The 24,088-nt window shown below is 52.9% G+C and overlaps 1 protein-coding gene across 1 annotated transcript; it reads right to left on the reverse strand.

Moving 5' to 3' along the window:
• LOC137781472 (dolichyl-diphosphooligosaccharide--protein glycosyltransferase subunit STT3B-like) lies at positions 1 to 24,088 on the reverse strand. Its single transcript, XM_068570246.1, has 16 exons — positions 23,672 to 24,088; positions 11,390 to 11,498; positions 9,763 to 10,050; positions 8,900 to 8,965; positions 7,876 to 7,975; positions 6,844 to 6,942; positions 6,534 to 6,680; positions 6,085 to 6,133; positions 5,593 to 5,747; positions 5,138 to 5,349; positions 3,986 to 4,173; positions 3,531 to 3,702; positions 3,153 to 3,326; positions 1,340 to 1,453; positions 1,020 to 1,229; positions 1 to 619 (listed from the first exon to the last, which is right to left on the reverse strand). The coding sequence occupies exons 1-16, from the start codon at positions 23,971 to 23,973 to the stop codon at positions 539 to 541; spliced, it is 2,466 nt and encodes an 821-aa protein (XP_068426347.1). The 5' UTR covers positions 23,974 to 24,088; the 3' UTR covers positions 1 to 538.

Below are 24,088 nucleotides of genomic sequence, written 5' to 3' on the forward strand. Positions count from 1 at the left end.
CAGGTCTGCCCCCTACAGGCTGTGTGTGAGACAGGTCTGCCCCCTACAAGCTGTGTGTGAGACAGGTCTGCTCTCTGTCGCCCCCTACAAGCGGTGTGTGAGACAGGTCTGCCCCCTACAGGCTGTGTGAGACAGGTCTGCCCCCTACAGGCTGTGTGTGAGACAGGTCTGCCCCCTACAGGCGGTGTGAGACAGGTCTGCTCTCTGTCGCCCCCTACAGGCGGTGTTTCTGCAGCAGTCCAGGCTCCTCCCCCGCGTTCAGGACGTCTGCGAGCACATTCATGTACAAAAAGAAAAGCGGGTCAAAGGTCGGTCGGGTGCATCTGGGACGAGCCACGGCCTCACCTTGACCTCGCTCATCAGGTCAAAGGTCGGCTGGACGGCGGCCACATTCTCCTGGAGGTGGTCACATGTCCGGCTGAGCTGCTGCTCCGTGTTCATCTCCATCGGTGGATTCTTTTTTTTGTTGAAAGTTTTTTTGTGTGTGTTTTAAAGATTTTTTTTGTCTCCTCTGGCGTCTCACAGCGTGAGCGACGTCCTATAAAGATTTCTTGGTCAGTTTCTTGCCCTTCTTCAGGGAGAGCTTGTTCTTGACGTAGCCGCGCTTCCTCTTGGCCGTCTGCAGGAACACAAACACAGACATTAAAGAAGCTAAACTCCATTCACAGAAGAAGTTATTTGATTTTATTATTCTCAGCTCTGAGCCGTTTGACCGCTAAGAGCCACCGTACCAACACGGAGAACCAACACAGAAGGACCTTTCTGCCTCAGAGTGAGATGTAGTCACACTAAACCTTCTGACCGCCAGCATGAAAGACTCACAGAAGTACATGAAGCTTCAAAGATCAGGGTCATCCTGGACCCCGCGGCTTAAGGACAAGTGGTGAGGAAAGGAGGTGAGGAGGTCACGTTGGACAGTCTAGAAACGACCTTCCTGACCTCTTTTCCTGACCTTGACGGACACCTCGTCATCACCGTGTCCGACCCGCGAGGGTCCAGAACCGCCGGCTCCTTCTCACCTTTTTGGAGGTGTACTTCTGCTTGGTGGGGTCGGCGCCCCGCAGCAGGTGCTCCAGGCGGTCCCTGTTCTCCTGCTTCTTCACCTTGTAGATCCTGACCAGCCAGTGCTCCGAGGTGAAGGCCTCCTCCAGGTGCTTCAGCTTGATGTCCTTGTTGCCGATCTCGGCGTTGCGCGTCCGGTCGAAGCCCGGCGGCGTCCGGAAGTCCAGCTGAACAGAAAGCAAGACGACGGTGAAGCCGCCGGGTCCGAACCGCCGGGTCCGAACCCGCCGGGTCCAAACCCGCCGTGACAACGTGGGATCGCAGCCCGTTCACTCACCTGCATCTCTCCAAAGCGGTAGTACGACATCTTGTACATGAGGCAGTTGAGCAGCGTCGGGGAGCCGGCTTTGTCCACCCGGAACTCTCCCTGAGGGGTGAAGTAGTCGCTCTCCTGCAGAGACAGCAGCGGTGAGGACAACAACCACCACACAACAACACAACACAACCTCACAACCACACAACATGACACACAACGCTACCACATAACACAACCACACAACACAACCACACAACACAACCACACAACCACACAACATAACACAACACAACCACACAACACAACCACACAACACAACCACACAACACAACACAACCACACAACACACAACAACCACAACACACAACACAACCTCACAACCACACAACATAACACAACACAACCACATAACGCAACCACACAACACAACCACACAACACAACCACACAACACAACACAACACACAACAACCACAACACACAACACAACCTCACAACACGACACAACCACACAACGCAACCACATAACACAACCACACAACACAACACAACACAACCACACAACATAACACACAACCACATAACACAACACAACCACACAACATAACACACAACGCAACCACATAACACAACCACACAACACAACACAACCATACAACACACAACAACCACACAACAACCACAACACAACCTCACAACACGACACAACCACACAACGCAACCACACAACACAACCTCACAACACAACCTCACAACACAACCTCACGCCACACCACACAACACAACATTACTGTGTGTGTGTGTCTCACTCTGATGTCTCTGGTGTGTGTGTGTGTGTGTGTGTCTCTCACTCTGATGTCTCTGGGGTGTGTGTGTGTGTGTGTGTCTCACTCTGATGTCTCTGGGGTGTGTGTGTGTGTGTGTGTGTGTGTCTCACTCTGATGTCTCTGGGGTGTGTGTGTGTGTGTGTGTGTGTGTCTCACTCTGATGTCTCTGGGGTGTGTGTGTGTGTGTGTGTGTGTGTGTGTGTGTCTCACTCTGATGTCTCTGGGGTGTGTGTGTGTGTGTGTGTGTGTGTGTGTGTGTCTCACTCTGATGTCTCTGGGGTGTGTGTGTGTGTGTGTGTGTGTGTGTGTGTGTGTGTGTGTGTGTGTCTCACTCTGATGTCTCTGGGGTGTGTGTGTGTGTGTGTGTGTGTGTGTGTGTGTGTGTGTGTGTGTGTGTCTCACTCTGATGTCTCTGTGGGGTGTGTGTGTGTGTGTGTGTGTGTGTGTGTGTGTGTGTGTGTGTGTGTGTCTCACTCTGATGTCTCTGGGGTGTGTGTGTGTGTGTGTGTGTGTGTGTGTGTGTGTCTCACTCTGATGTCTCTGGGGTGTGTGTGTGTGTGTGTGTGTGTGTGTGTGTGTGTGTGTGTGTGTGTGTGTGTCTCACTCTGATGTCTCTGGGGTGTGTGTGTGTGTGTGTGTGTGTGTGTGTGTCTCACTCTGATGTCTCTGGGGTGTGTGTGTGTGTGTGTGTGTGTGTGTGTGTGTGTGTGTGTGTCTCTCACTCTGATGTCTCTGGGGTGTGTGTGTGTGTGTGTGTGTCTCACTCTGATGTCTCTGGGGTGTGTGTGTGTGTGTGTGTGTCTCACTCTGATGTCTCTGGGGTGTGTGTGTGTGTGTGTGTGTGTGTGTGTGTCTCACTCTGATGTCTCTGGGGTGTGTGTGTGTGTGTGTGTGTGTGTGTGTGTGTGTGTGTGTGTCTCTCACTCTGATGTCTCTGGGGTGTGTGTGTGTGTGTGTGTGTCTCACTCTGATGTCTCTGGGGTGTGTGTGTGTGTGTGTGTGTCTCACTCTGATGTCTCTGGGGTGCTCCCCCTCAGCGATGCGCACCATCCACAGGAACTTGTTGATGTCGTCTCCTGAGTATCCGATCACGCCGCCGAAGATGATGAGCACGTAGTCGACGTCCAGCGACCTCATGATGTCGTACGCCGCGCTCTCATTGGACGACATGGCTTTGCCCACCTGCAGGGAGACGAGCTGAGTTTACACCTGCGGGAGGTCGCTCGAGGTCAGCGGAGACCAGCAGGTTGTGTGATGCAGCGTTACGGCCACTAGGTGGAGCGCTGCCCTGCAGGCAGCCAGCAGAGCTTAAGCCTGATGCCTTCTGGTCGCTCTGGTTCTGCAGGTGTGACCCGCCGGGCCGTCCTCACAGGTGTGTTCTCTCACCAGCGCGATGTGGCTGTTGTTCCAGGTGTTGTTGTCCACCAGCGTGGTTCTGTTGGCCATGCCCGCTATCTGGTAGCCGTAGTCCCACCAGGACATCACCCTGGCGTGCTCGTCCGTGTTCTGCCTCAGCCAGTAGTAAGCCTCCCGGAAGTCGTCCAGGATGTTCCTGGAGCTGCAGGAGAAGGTGGTGAGGGAGGAGCAGGTTTGTGTGACTTCATATCTGAGACTTCTGCCAGCAGCAGAGACCAGCAGACAGATCTATCAGCGGGTCCTAAACCCTGAGCGCTTGCTAGCTGCTGCTTCCCATCCGATCTGGTTTCTCATGCAGCTGCAGCTTCTGCTTGGTGGTGACAGTTCATTACAGATCTAGAGCATGATGTCATGTCTTCATCTCCCTCACAGCGTTTACACACACCACGACACACAGACGAGCACACCGCGTGTCCTCCGCTCACCCGTCGTTGTTGTAGGAGGCCAGCACCACGCTGGGGCTGGAGTAGGCGTTGCTGGTGACCCACGTGCAGTGCACCGCGAACATCATGAGCAGCATCAGCATCAGCATGGTGACGATGGACTTGATGTTGGGGCCCAGACCCTCCTCGTCCTTCTCCTGCTCCGACACGTGTTTACGCACCTTCCCAGCCTGCAGGGGGGGCAGCGTTAATACAAGGACTTCTATACAACCACAGGAGAATGCAGCGTTAATACATGGACTTCTATACAACCACAGGCAAATGCAGCGTTAATACATGGACTTCTATACAACCACAGGCGAATGCAGAGCTGCTACATGGACTTCTATACAACCACAGGAGACTGCAGCGTTAATACATGGACTTCTATACAACCACAGGAGACTGCAGCGTTAATACATGGACTTCTATACAACCACAGGCGAATGCAGCGTCAATACATGGACTTCTATACAACCACAGGAGACTGCAGCGTTAATACATGGACTTCTATACAACCACAGGCGAATGCAGCGTTAATACATGGACTTCTATACAACCACAAGAGAATGCAGCGTTAATACATGGACTTCTATACAACCACAGGCGAATGCAGCGTTAATACATGGACTTCTATACAACCACAAGAGAATGCAGCGTTAATACATGGACTTCTATACAACCACAGGCGAATGCAGCGTTAATACATGGACTTCTATACAACCACAGGCAAATGCAGTGTTAATATATGGACTTCTATACAACCACAGGAGGTATAAGTTGTGCGTTCCTGTCTGCAGGTATAAGTTGTGCGTTCCTGTCTGCAGGTATAAGTTGTGCGTTCCTGTCTGCAGGTATAAGTTGTGCGTTCCTGTCTGCAGGTATAAGTTGTGCGTTCCTGTCTGCAGGTATAAGTTGTGCGTTCCTGTCTGCAGGTATAAGTTGTGCGTTCCTGTCTGCAGGTGTGAGTTGTGCGTTCCTGTCTGCAGGTATAAGTTGTGCGTTCCTGTCTGCAGGTATAAGTTGTGCGTTCCTGTCTGCAGGTGTGAGTTGTGCGTTCCTGTCTGCAGGTGTGAGTTGTGCGTTCCTGTCTGCAGGTGTGAGTTGTGCGTTCCTGTCTGCAGGTGTGAGTTGTGCGTTGGAGGTTGGACCCACCTTGTCGTAGAGGTTGCCGGCGTTCTTGCGGTCGTCCTCGTCGCTGCTGTCCTCGGCCGGCGGGCTCTGCCTCTTCAGGTCGTCTCCCAGGTAGTGCTCGAAGACGCTGGAGAAGGCCACGGCCGACAGCATGCACACCACCGGGGTGAGAGTCAGCATGAGGCGCACCATCACACCCGCAAAGTACACGGCGCTGATGGCGTACAGGGCCACTGCGGAGGAGACACCGGGAGGTTCAGCTGGCGGCACCAGATCACACCGGACGCTCACACACTCGCACGGCAGCGACCTGTCAATCACAGTCAGCCCCGCCCTGAAGCGCACCTCATGGTCCATGTCGCTGCATGACCAGCTCTCTGCCCCCGGAGCTCTAAAGACTTTACTCATGATTCTCTTCACGCTGCAGCGCTGCTCTCCACACGAGGCTGACCTTCAGCAACACACAGCGCACTCACCGAAGACGCGCTCGTCGTTGATGTTCTTGATGCAGAACCAGAGGCCTGCTGGGAAGGTGCAGACCAGGATGTGAAGGTCGAAGAAGAAGGACACCCAGGTGGTGGGCTGGTGCTCCGACACCGAGGCGATGATGGGGATGTGGATCTTAGCATAGCTGAGGACGACATGAGGAGTCACACACGCACACGCACACACACACACACACACACACACACACACACACATCTCTAAATCTTTGTGTTTATGAGATGATGAACTGAGTTAAAAGTTGGACTTAAGTTGGAATGAATCAACCAGCAGAAGCTGGAAACCATCTTTGTAGGAGAAAGAAAGGTGTGCGGTGCTTCAGTCTCACAGGTCTACAGGTCTACATGTCTACAGGTGTCACAGGTCTACAGGTGTCACCGTACAGAATACAGATCTTACATCTTCAGCGCCGCTCTAAGTACTTTGTCTGAGTACAAGTACGAGGTAGGAGCTGGAGGACTTACCCGGTGTCCCACAGGGAGTAGAAGCGCCCGCTCCACGGAGCGATGTAGCCTGAGGAGACACACACACACACACACACACACACACACACACACACACACACACACACACACACACACACACACACACAGCATGTTCACAAGTTCATCCAAACACACACACACAGCACATGTGTGTGTGTGTGACCATTAAAACACATCCGTGAGCCGCACACTGCTCCTGGTCACCATGAACACTCGCTGGAGTTTATCTCAAGTCTACATGCAGTCTCATTCTCAGTGGTGGGACCAGTCCGCTCCACTGGGACCAGTCCGCTCCACTGGGACCAGCCCGCTCCACTGGGACCAGTCCGCTCCACTGGGACCAGTCCGCTCCACTGGGACCAGTCCGCTCCACTGGGACCAGTCCGCTCCACTGGGAGCACACTAAGAGCAGAGCAGCGTGAACACACCTGTGTAGGTCAGGTAGATGACGGAGAGGAACACCGCTCCGGCCGCCACAGAGACTCCCAGGAAGAACAGCGTCTGGAACTCCTGGCGGGTCAGCCGGTCCTTCAGGTACTGCAGGAAGGCGTAGACCTGCAGCAGCACGAACACGCCTGCAGAGACACACACCACTTCAACACACTGTCCACCTGGAGCAGCGATGTTCCTCCTGCCGCTCTCCACGGGAGAGTTCAGCCTCCATGGAGGAGGATTCCCTCCAGTAAAGCACCAACCTTTGCACCACTGGTTTCTGGTTACTGGTTACTGGTTACTGACCTGCTGCAGCCATGTGTTCACTGGTCCTGATGGGCTGGAAGCCCACGAAGGGGATCTGCATGGACAGGACCAGGCCGATGATGAAGAAGGTGCTGTAGGCTGCAGGAGGAGGAAGGAAGGAGACGTTAAGAGCAGATCAACACCAGAGGCACCCACAAGTATTAAAACATGAATGTCAGCAATCGGGTGAAGTGTTTTGGTCGGTCCATGTGTCGCTCCGTCAGCAGAGCAGGTTCTGTGTTACTCTGAGGGCCATGAGGCCGAGCAGCCGGACCTCACTACAGTATTTGTGCTGTCAGGCGTGGAGGAGGAACCCAGGACGAGGCTTCATGATGAGCAGCGAGCGGTGCAGCTCTGAAGCACCTCACTGCTGCAGGCAGAGCGCTGTCTCCAGACGGGGGGGGGGGGGGGGGTCAGCTCAACACTAAATTATTCACGTCGCCTGTTTGAGGACGAAGAATCCACGGGTCAGCCCTGCTCATCTCGTCTTCCTCACGACGCGCTCACAGCGGGCGGGTTGGACTGAACAATGGTTTGTGTGCAGCTCATGATCAGTGAGTTCACGGAGCTCTTTGAAGGAAATACAGCTTTAATATGTTTTTCCTGCTTCCTGCATGTCTTTCATCTCCTCGCTGCTCTCAGTTCCACCCTGAGCGGTTTGTGTAACCGACTCATCACAGACAACAACCAGTGGATTGATATTCATCACCAGTGAGTCTGCAGACATGAACAACACACTACTGTCAGCACGCCCGCGTGAATGTGTGTGTGCTTTGGGTCTTTTCTAAGGACAGAAAATAGACACAGAGTGTGTGTGTGTGTGTGTGTGTGTGTGCGTGTGTAGCTGCTGCCCTTTACGTTGTCGGTTTATCCTGGATGCGCTACACTGAATGTCAAATGAAAGAAATTGGTCCCCGGGCCTTAATTCATCTGTTTGTGTCCTTGAATTCATGTCCACATGAAAGGAGAGAGTGTGTGTGTGTGTGTGTGTGTGTGTGTGTGTGTGTGTGTGTGTGTGTGTGTGTGTCTTACCTATGTAAACCCTTCGACTGAAGCGCTGCATCAGAAGCAGGACGAATACATGAAGGGGAATGAGGTTGATGATGAACACGTAACCTCCCCAAGCCGACACCTGAGGATGAAGAAATGTTCTGTTATCTGGAGCTTCAGCAGCAGTTATGAACGTCTGGTTGTATAGAAGTCTATGCTTCATGTGTTAGAGCTGCATTCTCTCTTCTGACCACCAGGGGGCGACTCCTCTGGTTGTATAGAAGTCTATGCTTCATGTGTTAAAGCTGCATTCTCTCTCCTGACCACCAGGGGGCGACTCCTCTGGTTGTATAGAAGCCTATGCTTCATGTGTTAGAGCTGCATTCTCTCTTCTGACCACCAGGGGGCGACTCCTCTGGTTGTATAAAAGTCTATGCTTCATGTGTTAAAGCTGCATTCTCTCTCCTGACCACCAGGGGGCGACTCCTCTGGTTGTATAGAAGTCTATGCTTCATGTGTTAAAGCTGCATTCTCTCTCCTGACCACCAGGGGGCGACTCCTCTGGTTGTATAGAAGTCTATGCTTCATGTGTTAAAGCTGCATTCTCTCTCCTGACCACCAGGGGGCGACTCCTCTGGTTGTATAGAAGTCTATGCTTCATGTGTTAAAGCTGCATTCTCTCTCCTGACCACCAGGGGGCGACTCCTCTGGTTGTATAGAAGTCTATGCTTCATGTGTTAAAGCTGCATTCTCTCTCCTGACCACCAGGGGGCGACCCCTCTGGTTGTATAGAAGTCTATGCTTCATGTGTTAAAGCTGCATTCTCTCTCCTGACCACCAGGGGGCGACTCCTCTGGTTGTATAGAAGTCTATATAAATGACTCTACTTCTCTCTTGATGTATTTCCTCAGTAAACATTGTAAACAGTGATTTCCTGGATGACAAGAGGCTGATCGAGGTCATACATGGTATATTTATAGATCGTACTATACGTAGATAATGTAATGACGATCAAGGTGTGTGTGTGTGTGTGTGTGTGTGCGTGTGTGCGTGTGTGTGTTCTCACCATGTAGAAATAGGAGAGGCAGCATCCGATGGACCAGAAGACAGATCCCGTCTTCACAGACTTCACCTGTTGGGACAGAGGACAGTGAGCAGCAGCACACACACACACACACACACACACACACACACACACACACACACACACACACACACACACACACACACACACACTCTCAGAGGCTCACACATACACACATGCTTCTACGCAGCTGAGCGGCTTGTTTACTCTCTGACGTCGTCGTCAGGTTTCCTTCGTTCCTGACCTGCACAACGCGACACACCGCGTCCCACACACCTCTACCTCGCACAAGGGAAGCTAACGAGGGCCTAACGAGGACCTAACGAGGACCTAACGAGGACCGGCTCATAGCTGGAGGAGCAGAGCCAATCAAATTGCAGGAGGCGAGGGATGAAGGGTTGGGTATGGAGGCATCACAAGAGCCTCACGCTGTCCTGTGGGATGTATTCAGAGGGAGTTATTACGTATTATAGTATAGAAACAGGGCTTTAAGCTACTCTAAGCTACAATGGAACCTCTGGACCAGCAGCACGTTGATGACCTGCTCCTAACATCTGGAAACATCTGAAACGAACACTGAGGATGACTGAGCAGGCCTTCCTCCACCACGGCCTTCACCGGGTTCATAGACGTTTAATTCAACTTGATGCAGTAAATATCACTTATGTTCCACACGACGTCAAACGAAACCTCTGAAACATTGTCACATGAACAAGTTGCTGACATTGATGGGTCTCTAGATGATAATTCAAGCTGCTCGTCACTTGCTGCTGCGCTGCTAACAGACCTCGTGGCTCCGCCCCCTCCCGAGAGAGCGGCGTCCGGGCGCGGCGGCTCGTACGTACCCAGAGGTAGTAGGTGAACTGCAGGGCGAAGATGGCGATGCCCTCGTTGTCGAAGGAGCCGGCCACGGAGCGGGAGATGTAGCCGGGCACGATGGCGATGAAGCAGGCCGCCAGCAGCCCCGCCCCCTGGTTCCACAGCTCCCTGGTGAGCAGGAAGGTGGAGATGGAGGTCAGGCCGCTGAACACCGGCGCCAGGAACACGCACACGTCCCGGATGTGGACGGTGATGTGCAGCAGGTTGAGCACGTAGTGGATGAGGCCCGCCGTCACCATCAGGCCCGGGTACACCTGGAGGAGAGGGGGGGGGGGGGGGGGAGGGGCAGGAGAAGGAGGAGGGGGGGCAGGAGAAGGAGGGGGGAGGGGGCAATGCAGGGAAGTGAGCGACAACATCTGGTTTTCATCTCTGCTCTCAGGTGAAATGTACGGCTGAAGATGCTGCTTTAAACATCACCCACTGTTTGAATGAGGAGATCAATATATAAATGAATATATAAACAACCCCATGAATATATAAACAACTCCATGAATATATAAACAACCCCATGAATATATAAACAACAACCACATGAATATATAAACAACAACCACATGAATATATAAACAACAGCTTTTACCAGCCGCTCATCACCTGCACAGGTTGCTCCTCAGATGGAGGTACGAGAGCGAACACAGACACCGATGGCACAGCGCTGAGTGTTAAGGTGGACTGAGCCTTAAGGTGGACTGAGCGTTAAGGTGGACTGAGCCTTAAGGTGGACTGAGCGTTAAGGTGGACTGAGCCTTAAGGTGGACTGAGTGTTAAGGTGGACTGACCGTTAAGGCGGACTGAGCGTTAAGGCGGACTGAGCCTTAAGGTGGACTGAGCGTTAAGGTGGACTGAGCGTTAAGGTGGACTGAGCGTTAAGGTGGACTGAGCCTTAAGGTGGACTGAGTGTTAAGGTGGACTGAGCCTTAAGGTGGACTGAGTGTTAAGGTGGACTGAGCTTTAAGGTGGACTGAGTGTTATGGTGGACTGAGCCTTAAGGTGGACTGAGCCTTAAGGTGGACTGAGCTTTAAGGTGGACTGAGCTTTAAGGTGGACTGAGCCTTAAGGTAGACTGAGTGTTAAGGTGGACTGAGCGTTAAGGTGGACTGAGTGTTAAGGTGGACTGAGCTTTAAGGTGGACTGAGTGTTAAGGTGGACTGAGCTTTAAGGTGGACTGAGCCTTAAGGTGGACTGAGCTTTAAGGTGGACTGAGTGTTAAGGTGGACTGAGCCTTAAGGTGGACTGAGCTTTAAGGTGGAGGTTTGCTCAGCACATCTCACAGCAGGTTTTCTATAGAACCATTCATCCTCCAGAGAAGCAGTAAAAACAAACATCCTCATGGTACTGAACTTTCCGTCCTTGAACACTTTCGTCGGAAGCTAAAAACAAAGCTTAAGTTTGAGATACTTCAACAACAAAGAAAGCGTTTACCAGATAGAGATCACTCGCAGCGCTGCATCTTTGATGATAACACAAAGGAGATGAGCGCTCATGACCTCGACAGCGAGCTGAGCGACCGTCACCGGGATGTGACTCGTGAGGAACGAAGCACCAGAACTACACACAGCTACACAATCAGCCTCACAACACAGACACACTCACCGTGCCCCCGACGATCCTCCCCAGAGGGTACCAGGCTCTCTCATCAAACCAGTTGAGGAACTCGTAGAAGCCGTTAGTGGTGAGGTGGTGAGTCGCCCTGTAGTTAAACCTGGAGAGAGAGAGAGAGAGAGAGAGAGAGAGAGACAGAGACAGAGAGAGACAGAGACAGAGAGAGAAAGAGAGAGAGGGAGGAAGAGAGAGAGAGAGAGACAGAGACAGAGAGAGAGAGATGGAGGAAGACAGAGAGAGAAAGAGAGAGAGGGAGGAAGAGAGAGAGGGAGGAAGAGAGAGAGGTCAGACAGGCCCGGTCAGAGGGAACGTGTTGAGCATGCTGTCGTCGTCGTCGTCGTCGTCGTCGTCGTCGTCGTCATCATCATCATCATCATCATCATCTTAACCCAGGGTTGGTTTGTGTTTGATGAATCTACGTCACTGTCCAGATTTCAGCTTCTTTCACTGTAACTACAAAGATAAATCCTGAATCCGGCCGCAGTATCATTCATCCTGCTGGTCGCATGCAGCGCTGTGCTCTACGGAGCGACCAGAGCGACCAGAGGTCAAACTGCACCAGTAACAAGAGAGAATCCGCACTGGTTGCTTCAGCGCCGTGCTTCAGATGGAGGAACGTGAGTGAACGCCACAGAACGGAGAAGAAACAAGATATAACAATTATAATTAATTATTCAAAACATCTATATTAATGTCTCTTTAAGACCCCGCCCAGTCTGCTCTGATTGGCTAACAGGAAAAACACCGCGCCCTCTGCAAAGGGAGTTCACGCCGTGGGCGGAGACGCTCAGGTGGAGGCTCGTCTGGTCCAATGAGCCTCTGAGGAGGAGGAGCCTGATGCAGGAGGAGGAGGAGCCTGATGCAGGAGGAGGAGGAGCCTGATGCAGGAGGAGCCTGATGCAGGAGTAGGAGGAGCCTGATGCAGGAGTAGGAGGAGCCTGATGCAGGAGGAGGAGGAGCTTGATGCAGGAGGAGGAGCTTGATGCAGGAGGAGGAGCCTGATGCAGGAGGAGGAGCCTGATGCAGGAAGAGGAGCTTGATGCAGGAGGAGGAGCCTGATGCAGGAGGAGGAGCCTGATGCAGGAGGAGGAGCCTGATGCAGGAGGAGGAGCCTGATGCAGGAAGAGGAGGAGCCTGATGCAGGAAGAGGAGGAGCCTGATGCAGGAGGAGGAGGAGCCTGATGCAGGCGGCCCGCTGACCCACCTGCTGGGTGTTAGTGGGCCTGAAGGCCCTCTAGAAACACACCTGTGTGTGTGTGTGTGTGCACCTCTAGAAACACGTGTGTGTGTGTGCACCTCTAGAGACCCATGTGTGTGTGTGTGTGGGTGTGTGTGTGCCGGTCCACGGCTTCTTCTACTGGGCTCCAGCCGGGCTCTGAGGGGGGATGCTCCGTGGGGAGATGCTCCGTGGGGAGATGCTCTGTGGGGAGATGCTCTGAGGGGGGATGCTCTGAGGGGGGATGCTCTGAGGGGAGATGCTCTGAGGGGGGATGCTCTGAGGGGAGATGCTCCGTGGGGAAATGCTCTGTGGGAGATGCTCTGTGGGGAGATGCTCTGTGGGGAGATGCTCCGTGGAAATGCTCTGTGTGGAAATGCTCTGTGGGGGAGATGCTCCGTGGAAACGCTCTGTGTGGAGATGCTCTGTGTGGAGATGCTCTGTGGGGAGATGCTCTGTGGGGAAATGCTCTGTGGGGAAATGCTCTGAGGGGAGATGCTCTGTGTGGAGATGCTCCGTGGGGAGATGCTCCGTGGGGAGATGCTCTGTGGGGAGATGCTCCGTGGGGAGATGCTCTGTGTGGAAATGCTCTGTGGGAGATGCTCTGTGGGGAGATGCTCCGTGGAAATGCTCTGTGGGGAGATGCTCTGTGTGAAAATGCTCCGTGGAAATGCTCTGTGGGGAGATGCTCTGTGTGGAGATGCTCTGTGGGGAGATGCTCTGTGTGGAGATGCTCTGTGTGGAAATGCTCTGTGGGGGAGATGCTCCGTGGAAATGCTCTGTGGGGAGATGCTCTGTGTGGAGATGCTCTGTGGGGAGATGCTCTGTGGGGAGATGCTCTGTGGGGAAAGCCGGCGGCTGCACAGGCCAGAAATAAAGGAAGCAACCCGTCTCACCACTTCTGCTTCCAGGAATAAGAAAGGAAGCCTTTACATAACAGCCTCGATCGAGAGTGCAGGACTCGGTTGCTGGTCGGCCAGCAGAGCATCAGCACCATTAGCATTAGCAGCATTAGCATTAGCAGCATTAGCATTAGCAGCCCTCAGCCTCTGCAGCCATGATGCTTCTTCACTGAGACGCTCTGCTCGCTGCCACCAGCTGCTCCACACGCCTCTCTCTCAAGATGCAGCGCAGACGAGGCCGAGCCGCTGCTGAGGAACGATGCTGTTCACACAGCCGAGGGCGAGCCAGAGAGAGAGAGAGAGACCAGAGAGAGAGAGAGAGAGACCTACACGCATGCAACTACCCGCTGTGTGGCTCTGGTAACCAGTAACTAGTGCTGCGTGGGTCCAGTAACCTCCCGGCGTCACGTGGTGCTCTTTGCAGCTCTTTGCTCCCACAATGTGCTGCATGCGCATCATGAAATAAAGATGCAGCTCATCACTTAAACATAACCTCTGCTGGTGATCACAGCGCTGCGTCTGCTTCAGACCTGAACACGGCTCACTGCTCGGCCTGACCGGCAGGAGACGCGCTGGCGGGCCACCGCACAACATCGACCTCCGTTTAGCCGGTGGCTCGATGCCGTTACTCACCCAGTAAGTCAGAGTGGGTTATGAGCATCCAGTCCAAGGCGCGTTATGAGCCTGCTCCTACCAGGAGGAGGAACTCAAAGTTCACAGCAACTCCTCACTGGTGGCTCCTCGCTCCTCCGGCTTGTGACCTAGAAACCCCTCAGCGCTCCATCCTTTAGGTCTGTGAAGGCTCCATGAGCAGCCAGGAGGCGTCCTGCAGGAGCGAGGATGGAAAGCTGACGAGTTCACATTTAAAACGACAACCTGGATGAGAGCTCGTCTCCTTTGACTCCTTCCTCCTAGCGTCTCTTCCTCGGCCCCCGAGGCGAGGAAAGGAATCAAGGATCATACCATGACGGCAGCAAAGAGTAAGAACAATGTGAAGGCTTAGCTGTGTGTGTGTGTGTGTGTGTAAAAAGGTGAGACATCCACAACCTGCTCGCTTCCCGTGTTACACGTGAGCATCTCTGCTGCTCTTCCTCTCCATCAGCATCTCTGCTGCTCTTCCTTTCCATCAGCATCTCTGCTGCTCTTCCTCTCCATCAGCATCTCTGCTGCTCTTCCTCTCCATCAGCATCTCTGCTGCTCTTCCTCTCCATCAGCATCTCTGCTGCTCTTCCTCTCCATCAGCATCACTGCTGCTCTTCCTCTTCATCAGCATCACTGCTGCTCTTCCTCTCCATCAGCATCTCTGCTGCTCTTCCTCTTCATCAGCATCACTGCTGCTCTTCCTCTCCATCAGCATCTCTGCTGCTCTTCCTCTTCATCAGCATCTCTGCTGCTCTTCCTCTCCATCAGCATCCTCCTCTCTCTCCTGAGAGCTGCAGAGGTGGACTGCTTGCTGCTGTATGCGTCCTTGTACTAAAAGGCCATTGAAACTGATGGAGTCAGAGTTCAAAGCATAAGCGTTCCCAGTATGGAGCATGGAGGTCCATGTGGGCACACCAGGTCCAACTGGGGAGAACATGCCAATGCATGGAGCAAGTAGAGCAGTTTGTCACTGAGGAGCTCTGCTTCTCAAACTAGAGGTCATGGTTCCATCTGTGGAGGAGGCAGCGTGTTTCCATGAGGCGGGCTGCTCTACTTGTCGTTTGGCTCTTAGCTGAAACAGGAAGTCGTAGCCGGCTCGCGGCCCAGGGGCTCGCGGCCCAGGGGCTCGCGGCCCAGGGGCTCGCGGCCCAGGGGCTCGCGGCCCAGGGGCTCGCGGCCCAGGGGCTCGCGGCCCAGGGGCTCGCGGCCCAGGGGCTCGCGGCCCAGGGGCTCGTGGGCGGCGCTTCACTTGGACCGGCATGGACAACAACGTGCACTAAAGAGCATTTCTTCATTGAAAGAAGAGAAAAGAACCACATGGACGACTTTAAACAAGAGCTTGATTGACAAAGATTTATTTATTGGGATTTCATTTGAAGCAGAATCCTTCTATTGGACGGACCTGAGAGGAGCTCAGACCACCAGCAGCATCAGGAACCAGATGAGATCCTGACTGTGAGCCTCTGGTCTCTCCATCAGCCAGACTGCTGTCCTCCACCAACACCCCACAGGTCCACACAGACAGGCTCACGTGCACACGCCTCAAACACATGACACGGAGCAAGAAGAAGCATACGAAGGAGGGGGGGGGGGGGGGGAGAGACACACCAGGGACTGCCTGGGTTACATCAAAGAGGAACACTGTGCACTCTGGCTAATGCAACTGGCAACCAGCAGCAGCCTAATGGCTGGAAGAGGAGACACAGTGAAGACCTGAGAGAGAACGAGAGGGAGATGGAGGCAGAAGTGGAAGAAGATGGAGGGGGGATGGAAGGAGATGGAGGGAGATGGAGGGAGAGATGGAGGGGAGATGGAGGGAGAGGTGGAGGGAGAGGTGGAGGGGAGATGGAGGGGGATGGAAGGAGATGGAGGGGGATGACAACAGAGCACTGACATGTTCATGAACTCGCACTAAACTGGTAAAGGGTAAAGTTACAAGAGGAAAACATAGACAAGTCCCAGACTGGTCGACGTTGAAGTAGAGAGCCGTCAATCACCCTGGAGCCCTGCCCTAAAGCGTCCCCTTATTATGGTCTGTTTGACACTGAAGGAATACATCAAGAGGTGTAAAGTCTTTTATATAGACTTCTATACAACCAGAGGAGTCGCCCCCTGGTGGTCAGGAGAGAGAATGCAGCTTTAACACATGAAGCATAGACTTCTATACAACCAGAGGAGTCGCCCCCTGGTGGTCAGGAGAGAGAATGCAGCTTTAACACATGAAGCATAGACTTCTATACAACCAGAGGAGTCGCCCCCTGGTGGTCAGGAGAGAGAATGCAGCTTCAACACATGAAGACTTCTATACAACCAGAGGACTGGGTGCAGGTTTAGGAGCCTCAGCGTTGGTATAGTCTCTCAGACGGAGGTCTGGCACTAGGTGAAGTCTAGCGATGCGTCAGTAGAAAGGTCAGTAATAACGAGATATCTTTCCACTAATAATTCTCTGCAGGAATAGCGATGCAACACCAGTCAAACGAGCTCTTTTGTCTTCTTTCTGTGTCACTTATCAAACTGGGACAGAATGTGTAAATCCTGATGAATATTTATCAGAGACCGCCTCAGAGACTCTGCTGTCGCATTAAAACATTAATCAGCTGTGAAAAGAAGGCGGGGCCATTATGATAATGTCTGGCTTTGTTTGTAAATGTAATCAGAGCAACAACGGTTCTTGACGGGAGGTGTGCTGCGTAGTCAATTCCTTTAACTGCTCGTTCATGTGGATCTTGAGGACCAGGTTTGTCAGGAGGAGGATCATCTGGAGTTTCCTCCCGTTGAACTCGGCTGCTCTGGGAGGCTCTACTTGTCTGGATCGGCCTCGTCGCTCTTCCTCACCATCGCTCTGGAGACCCAACTGGCCGTGACGTGAGGGCCGTCTGACCGCCGCACTGCATGCTGGGCTCATTGAACACTCACACGGAGTCATGAGGACGATGTAATGACAGTTATGCTCCTAAACACCTAAACAAGCTAAACTAGCCACATTCTTCTGGCTTCATGAATAGGACACATCTTAGAGAGGGAACAGGGTACTAGTGGACAGGAAGTGGATGTAGTTGTACCTCTCAGAGACATGGCGTGCTAGAGGGGTTCCCTGTGGCTGCCGTTTAAGTTGAGGGTTCTTCATTGACTAAACCTTCACATCAGTATCGTCCATTTCTTTGTATAGATTTAAATATATTGGAGCATCCAGCTACATTTCTCATGACAGAGCAGATGTCAGAGATAGATAGATAGATACTTTCCAAAAAGAAAACAATTGTGAACATGTGTGTGGTGTGTGTGTGTGATGTGTGTGTAGTGTGTGTGTGATGTGTGTGTGGTGTGTGCAGAGAGAGAAGGTGCAGCAGAGCAGTGCATGTCTTCATGAGATCAGAAACATGAAGTGATGGCGGCCTGCAGGCGCGCTGCCAGAAGAGACGCTCATAAAGAAACACTCCTTCAGGATGGACACTCACTCCATTTTAAGCTTCAAATCCTCTCCAGCGTTGTCGAGGCATCAACACCAGCCCCACAGAGGAAGTCCCTCTCACGGTGGAGGCCAAAGGGAGCTTTGGAGAAAACAATCGCTTCTAATCAGCCTGCACTCTGAGATCTTTACTACATCAGAAATCATGAGGAAAGTCACATAATAGCGTGTTGACATCCAAACTGCCTCACCACAAGACAGCAGTGCAGATGCTGAGGCACTCGTGACCGAAGACCTCCTGCAGGGACGCAGCAGGAGCACAACGAAGCTGCTCAACTCTTTAAACGCTCTGGTGGGGCTGATGAGGAACGTTTGCATGGCGGTAGCATGAGGCGGGGTCAGAGATGCACATCTACAAATGAACTGGAACATCTTCATACTTCTCCCTCATGAACCAACGACGACACTCACAGGCTCTTCTTTACTCGTGCTATTTGTGGACAACGCTCCATCTCTGTTTTGCTGCACTCAGAACTGACGGAGGGAGCGTGCTGGCCGAAGGGACTCGAGCCACTGGCCTTCAGAGGTGTGTGTGCACGAGAGCGCCGCGAGGGTGGAGCTCTGCAGCGCCGCGAGGATCCAACGGCGTCCGAGAGCAGACGGGTCATCCCGAGGCGCCGTGTTGCACGAGAACTAAACTGTCCAACGCGTTCGTCCTGGAGCGCTTCACCGCGATCGTGTTACTGCAATAAAGAAGCCTGAACCATCAGAGCAGCATAACTTACCACAGCGCTCATCGATCTGCATTATGTCAGAGGCCGAGTCATGAAACAGGCCGTCAGGGACGCGTATTCGTCCCAGAATCAAACCGGGCTGTTCTGGTGACGCAGTGTGTGTCCAGCAGCTGTTTCTCTGAATCATGAAACCTTCCAACACATTTTTTAGATAAAATATCAAACATACAGTTCACGCTGCTTTCACCGCTGTGTGGCATTTCACAGTGTGACACCTGCTGTGCGTGTCCTGCAGGTGGGCGTGTCCTGCAGGTGGGCGTGTCCTGCAGGTGGGCGTGTCCTGCAGGTGGGCGTGTCCTGCAGGTGGGCAGCAGGTGAAGGCCTCAGCTTCAGTCTCTCTCCACCACTACACGCCAGCCGTCAGGAGCTCTGCTCTCCCGAGAGGGAAAGTTAAAGTGAACCTTTTCAACCTGCTGTGTGTGTGTGTGTGTGTGTGTGTGTGTGTGTGTGTGTGTGTGTGTGTGTGTGTCATGGCCGTGGGCCCGGTTCCTGACACCATGGAGAACTTTGGGTTTGAGGTCGTTTCCTGCACGCAGAAGGACAAGCAGCTGCTTCCTGTAGTTTCAGGTCTTCTTCTATACAACATGATGTTCATCTAGAGTCAAACAGACCATAAAGCATTCGGGCAATGCTTTAGGGCGGGGCTACAAGGTGATTGACAGGTGGACATCTCTACGTCACTCTTCTACATTCCAGATGTGGTGATTTCTGTTAATTAAGTTGTGAAAAAAAAACATGCCTTTAGTCCACAAACCAACGTCACGATGACTTTTACACCTCTCACATGCAGACTATAGTTCTGCTCTAACGGCCGCCGCTGGAGGGGCGTGGCCTCCACACGGCGAGCGACTGGTAGAAGTGGTGTGACACGAGCCAGCAAAAGAAGACATCTTCAGCAGATGTCAGAAAAAGATCGCATGGTTTTCGTCAGGACTCCAGCGTAGTGAAGGAGATGAACCTCCAGGACTACATGTGACTGCTCTGCTTGATGTCTGCATGCACTGTCCTTTAATGACGCAGCCGCATTTATGTAAACACACACACACACACACACACACACACACACACACACACACACACACTCTCTTCCTGTCCCCTCATCTCCTCTACATGTGTAAAGGGTGAAGTCGTTCCTGCCCATGTGAATGAAGCGTGACTCATCTCCTTCCTGGATGTTGCGTAATGAAAAACTAGAATGTGTGTTATGTAAGATGAAGAAAGAGATCTTCCACGTGGAGGATTTCCTGGGGGAAACACATGACTGTGACAGAAGTGGGCTTCAGCGCTCTGAAGTGTTCTGAACAAGCCTTTACTGATGCGTCAGTAACAAACACCTCCACGCCGGCTCCATCAGCACCACGCTGCTGCCACAGCACAGAGGCGTGTTGCAGGAAGGCTGCAGACGCCTGCTGGAGCCCTGCAATCACAGCTACTTTCACATTGTCATCAATCACCTTTCAGTCAGAAAAGACCTCACAGCGGCGTGTTCGGTGTGATCACAGCATCTTCTGATGATTCACGACTGTCACTGCTGCTCTGAATGAGATTTCAGAACTATTTTACAATAACAACAATTGGGGGGAAAAACTAATCTGTGTTTGCTGGTTTGAGTCAGACAGGAACACAGCGGGTCTTCACTCTGAGGTCAGCATGGAGCGTCTCAAATGTGAGCGCATGACATGTTGTTTCCATGAGGACGGTGGGCGTCGGTCCAGCAGCTGCAGGCGGAGAGAGGAGACTGTTACTGCAGCGATGCAGCAGCACAACCTGGACTCGGCTCCACATGCGACGCCGCAGGAAGACCGGTTCGTTGCAGGAAACCATCAAGGAAACCATCATCACCACACCGCCAGAGCACGGCGGCGGTCCGGCTCGCCGTGGCCATCGGGTTCAGGCGTCCGCCAGCAGACGGTCACGACCCCTTTGACCCGAGCGGTGCCCCGCTGAAGGCCCTAATGGCCCGGCGTTGCACCGCTGACCTGGATCCAGTTGTTTCCTGTCTCCTACAGCTGAGAAGAGAACAGGACTCTGACTCACGGCCTCCAGCGATGACCTCACAGCAGCGAGGACGAGGCACAGAGAACCAGACGAGGCGCTGAAGGCGAAGCCAGCGAGACCAAATGTAGGATCTACGTCCCTATTCTGACTCAAGCAGGCACTTTCACTCCTCCTCCTCCTCCTCCTCCTCCTCCTCCTCCTCCTCCTCCTCCTCCTCCTCCTCCTCCTCCTCCTCCTCCTCCTCCTCCTCCTCCTCCTCCTGCTCCTCCTCCTTCTGCTCCTCCTCCTCCTCCTCTTCCTCCTCCTCTTCCTGAAGGCACCTTTTCCCTCTCAGGGAGGTGCAGAGGAGCGACTGCATCTCGACTCAGACACGAGCGCAGCCCGGGTCGGATCACACGACCTCTCGGAGCGCCTCGTCTGCCTTCACCCTGCTGCCGTCACACACACAGACACACACAGCTCATCACCAGCACACTGTGGGCTTATTGTCCCAGACTTCACGCAAACAACAACGTTATTGTAGTTCTGAGATCATTTCATGCCACTGATGTAACAACACAGCACAATGATGCAACTCTTTCAAAGAAATGAACTATTCATTCTGAAGCAGAATAGTGAAAAAAGTCAAAAAGACACAAAGGAAGCAAATTAAACAAAACCACACAACCAAAAGAATAACAGAACCTGTTGACTGTCACGTGCGGTCCTGCAGTGGCATTATCTTATTCTGACATATTCAGTTTCATGTGGAATGAAACAGGAGATCTCCGTCACCGAGAAGATGAAAACTGGATTCAACGCTGACTCGACTATCACGGCATCTGGAGATCAATATTCTGTCTGATCGACTCACCGGTTAGTCACACAGCTCAAAGTGAGACAACAACTATTGCTCTGTGACACAACAACCTGCAACTATTGCTGTGTGACACAACAACCTGCAACTATTGCTCTGTGACACAACAACCTGCAACTATTGCTCTGTGACACAACAACCTGACAACTATTGCTCTGTGACACAACAACCTGCAACTATTGCTCTGTGACACAACAACCTGCAACTATTGCTGTGTGACACAACAACCTGCAACTATTGCTCTGTGACACAACAACCTGCAACTATTGCTCTGTGACACAACAACCTGACAACTATTGCTCTGACACAACAAGCTGACAACTATTGCTGTGTGACACAACAACCTGCAACTATTGCTCTGTGACACAACAACCTGACAACTATTGCTCTGTGACACAACAAGCTGACAACTATTGCTCTGTGACACAACAACCTGCAACTATTGCTCTGTGACACAACAACCTGCAACTATTGCTGTGTGACACAACAACCTGACAACTATTGCTGTGTGACACAACAACCTGCAACTATTGCTCTGTGACACAACAACCTGACAACTATTGCTCTGTGACACAACAACCTGACAACTATTGCTCTGTGACACAACAACCTGACAACTATTGCTCTGTGACACAACAACCTGCAACTATTGCTCTGTGACACAACAACCTGCAACTATTGCTCTGTGACACAACAACCTGCAACTATTGCTTTAGACGATTTCTCTTTGCACATCATACTTTTAGAAATCAATCAGGTGTTTTGTTCAAGTTCATCGTACAGTACGTTTCTCAAATCACCACAAGAGACACACACAACACAGACACACAACACAGAGACACAACACAGAGACACAACACACAACACAGAGGAGCCATGGAGGAACTTTGAAGTATAAAAGTGTAAAATGTTGCTTCAAAGCAGTGAGCTGCTCAGACTGGTGGTGACGACGGCACCGTGAGGACCAGCTGGGCTTTCACTGGACCCTTCATCATCTTCATCAAACACAGGGAGAGGAAGAGGAGGAACGGGCCTCTTCATCAAACACACAGGGAGAGGAAGAGGAGGAACGGGCCTCTTCATCAAACACACAGAGAGAGGAAGAGGAACAGGACTCTTCATCAAACACACAGAGAGAGGAAGAGGAACAGGACTCTTCATCAAACACACAGAGAGAGGAAGAGGAGGAACAGGCCTCTTCATCAAACACACAGAGAGAGGAAGAGGAACAGGACTCTTCATCAAACACACAGAGAGAGGAAGAGGAACAGGACTCTTCATCAAACACACAGGGAGAGGAAGAGGAGGAACAGGCCTCTTCATCAAACACACAGAGAGAGGAAGAGGAACAGGACTCTTCATCAAACACACAGAGAGAGGAAGAGGAACAGGCCTCTTCATCAAACACACAGGGAGAGGAAGAGGAACAGGACTCTTCATCAAACACAGGGAGAGGAAGAGGAACAGGACTCTTCATCAAACACAGGGAGAGGAAGAGGAGGAACAGGCCTCTTCATCAAACACAGGGAGAGGAAGAGGAGGAACGGGAGGCTCTGCAGGGAGCTGCTCTGTTAGAAGATGAGGAGACAGAAACATGGCGAGGGAACGTCTTCCAACAGGAGATGCTGCAAACTGACTCTGTGCTTAATCTCCTGAACGCTACACGACCTCCAGGTGAGGAACAAAGGCTCCTTCCAGAGAGCGGGCCGGTCCAGGGTCCAGAGTCCAGAGTCCAGCCCGGTGAACATTAACCAGAGCGGGCCAAAGACTAACGCACAACCAACCAACAGGACGACCCGCATCGGCCACATGTGGAGCTTCAGAAGTCAAACGGCTCGCTCCTCGCGCCCTACGACGAACCTGACGGCTGCACGTTGTCCCTCAGAGCGAGGGGCCACAAGTGTGGAGACAAACACCTGGTTTCACCTCACACTCGCCCTTGTGACAGCGCCGGTGTGCAGGGAGCAGCCAGAGGGCCACTGAGGCCTCAGAGACGCTCTGACCAGAGAGACCAGGGTCAGCTCTGCCAGAGGGACTCCTTCTGATCCAGCCTGGTCTCCATTGTCCTCTTCACGCTGCTGTGACCCTGTGACCCTGTGACCCTGTGACTCCTCCCCCTTCTCAACTGCTGCTACAATGTTGCACTTCACAACAGACGCGCAGCGTCACGTCACGTGTTACAGAACCACAGAGGAGTGGGCGGTGCTTCTCAAATCACTACAAGATACACACACACACACACACACACACACACACACACAAACTGTTACTTACACAACACGTAAGTAACAGTTTGAAACCTTAAAAAAAAGCTCGACGTCTTTGCTGCGCGCGTGTGTGTGTTTGAATGAAGGCGCGTGACAGACCTTCAGCTGACACATCGAGGCTTCATGTGGAGCAACCTCTGCTGCCTGCGCGTGTACGTGTATATGCGCGTGCGTGCAGACCACACTCACCAGGGGTCAAACTCGTGGATGATGCTCTCGAAGCGGATGACAGCGAAGAGCCGCGCGCTGAAGCCGGCCAGCCAGGCCAGGAACAGGATGGTGAAGGACAGCAGCGACTGCCAGCCGGCCGGCTGCGACAGGCCGGCCAGCCCCGCCGCTGCGCCCGCCTCCAGCGCCGCCGCGGCCGCCTCCTGCCCGGCGGCGCTGCCTCGCTCCGCCACCGCGCTGCTGCGTCCGTTCCCCGAGTGCGACGCTCCGGAGTTCAGCGAGGATTTGTGCTTGTTGTCGGAGACCGGGTGATGCTCCGCCATGTTCCGTCCGCCCCGCGGAGGAGCTCTCTGGCCTCAACAGGAAGGACCCTTCTTCCCTTCTTCGCGGCCAAGCGCCTCTTCCCAGCCCTCTTGCTCCACCTCCTCTGCTGGCCTC

Source organism: Clinocottus analis, unplaced genomic scaffold (assembly GCF_023055335.1).
Source record: "Clinocottus analis isolate CAN_PGR_092001 unplaced genomic scaffold, fCliAna1.0.p SCAF_9, whole genome shotgun sequence".
NCBI classification, from domain to species: domain Eukaryota; kingdom Metazoa; phylum Chordata; class Actinopteri; order Perciformes; family Cottidae; genus Clinocottus; species Clinocottus analis.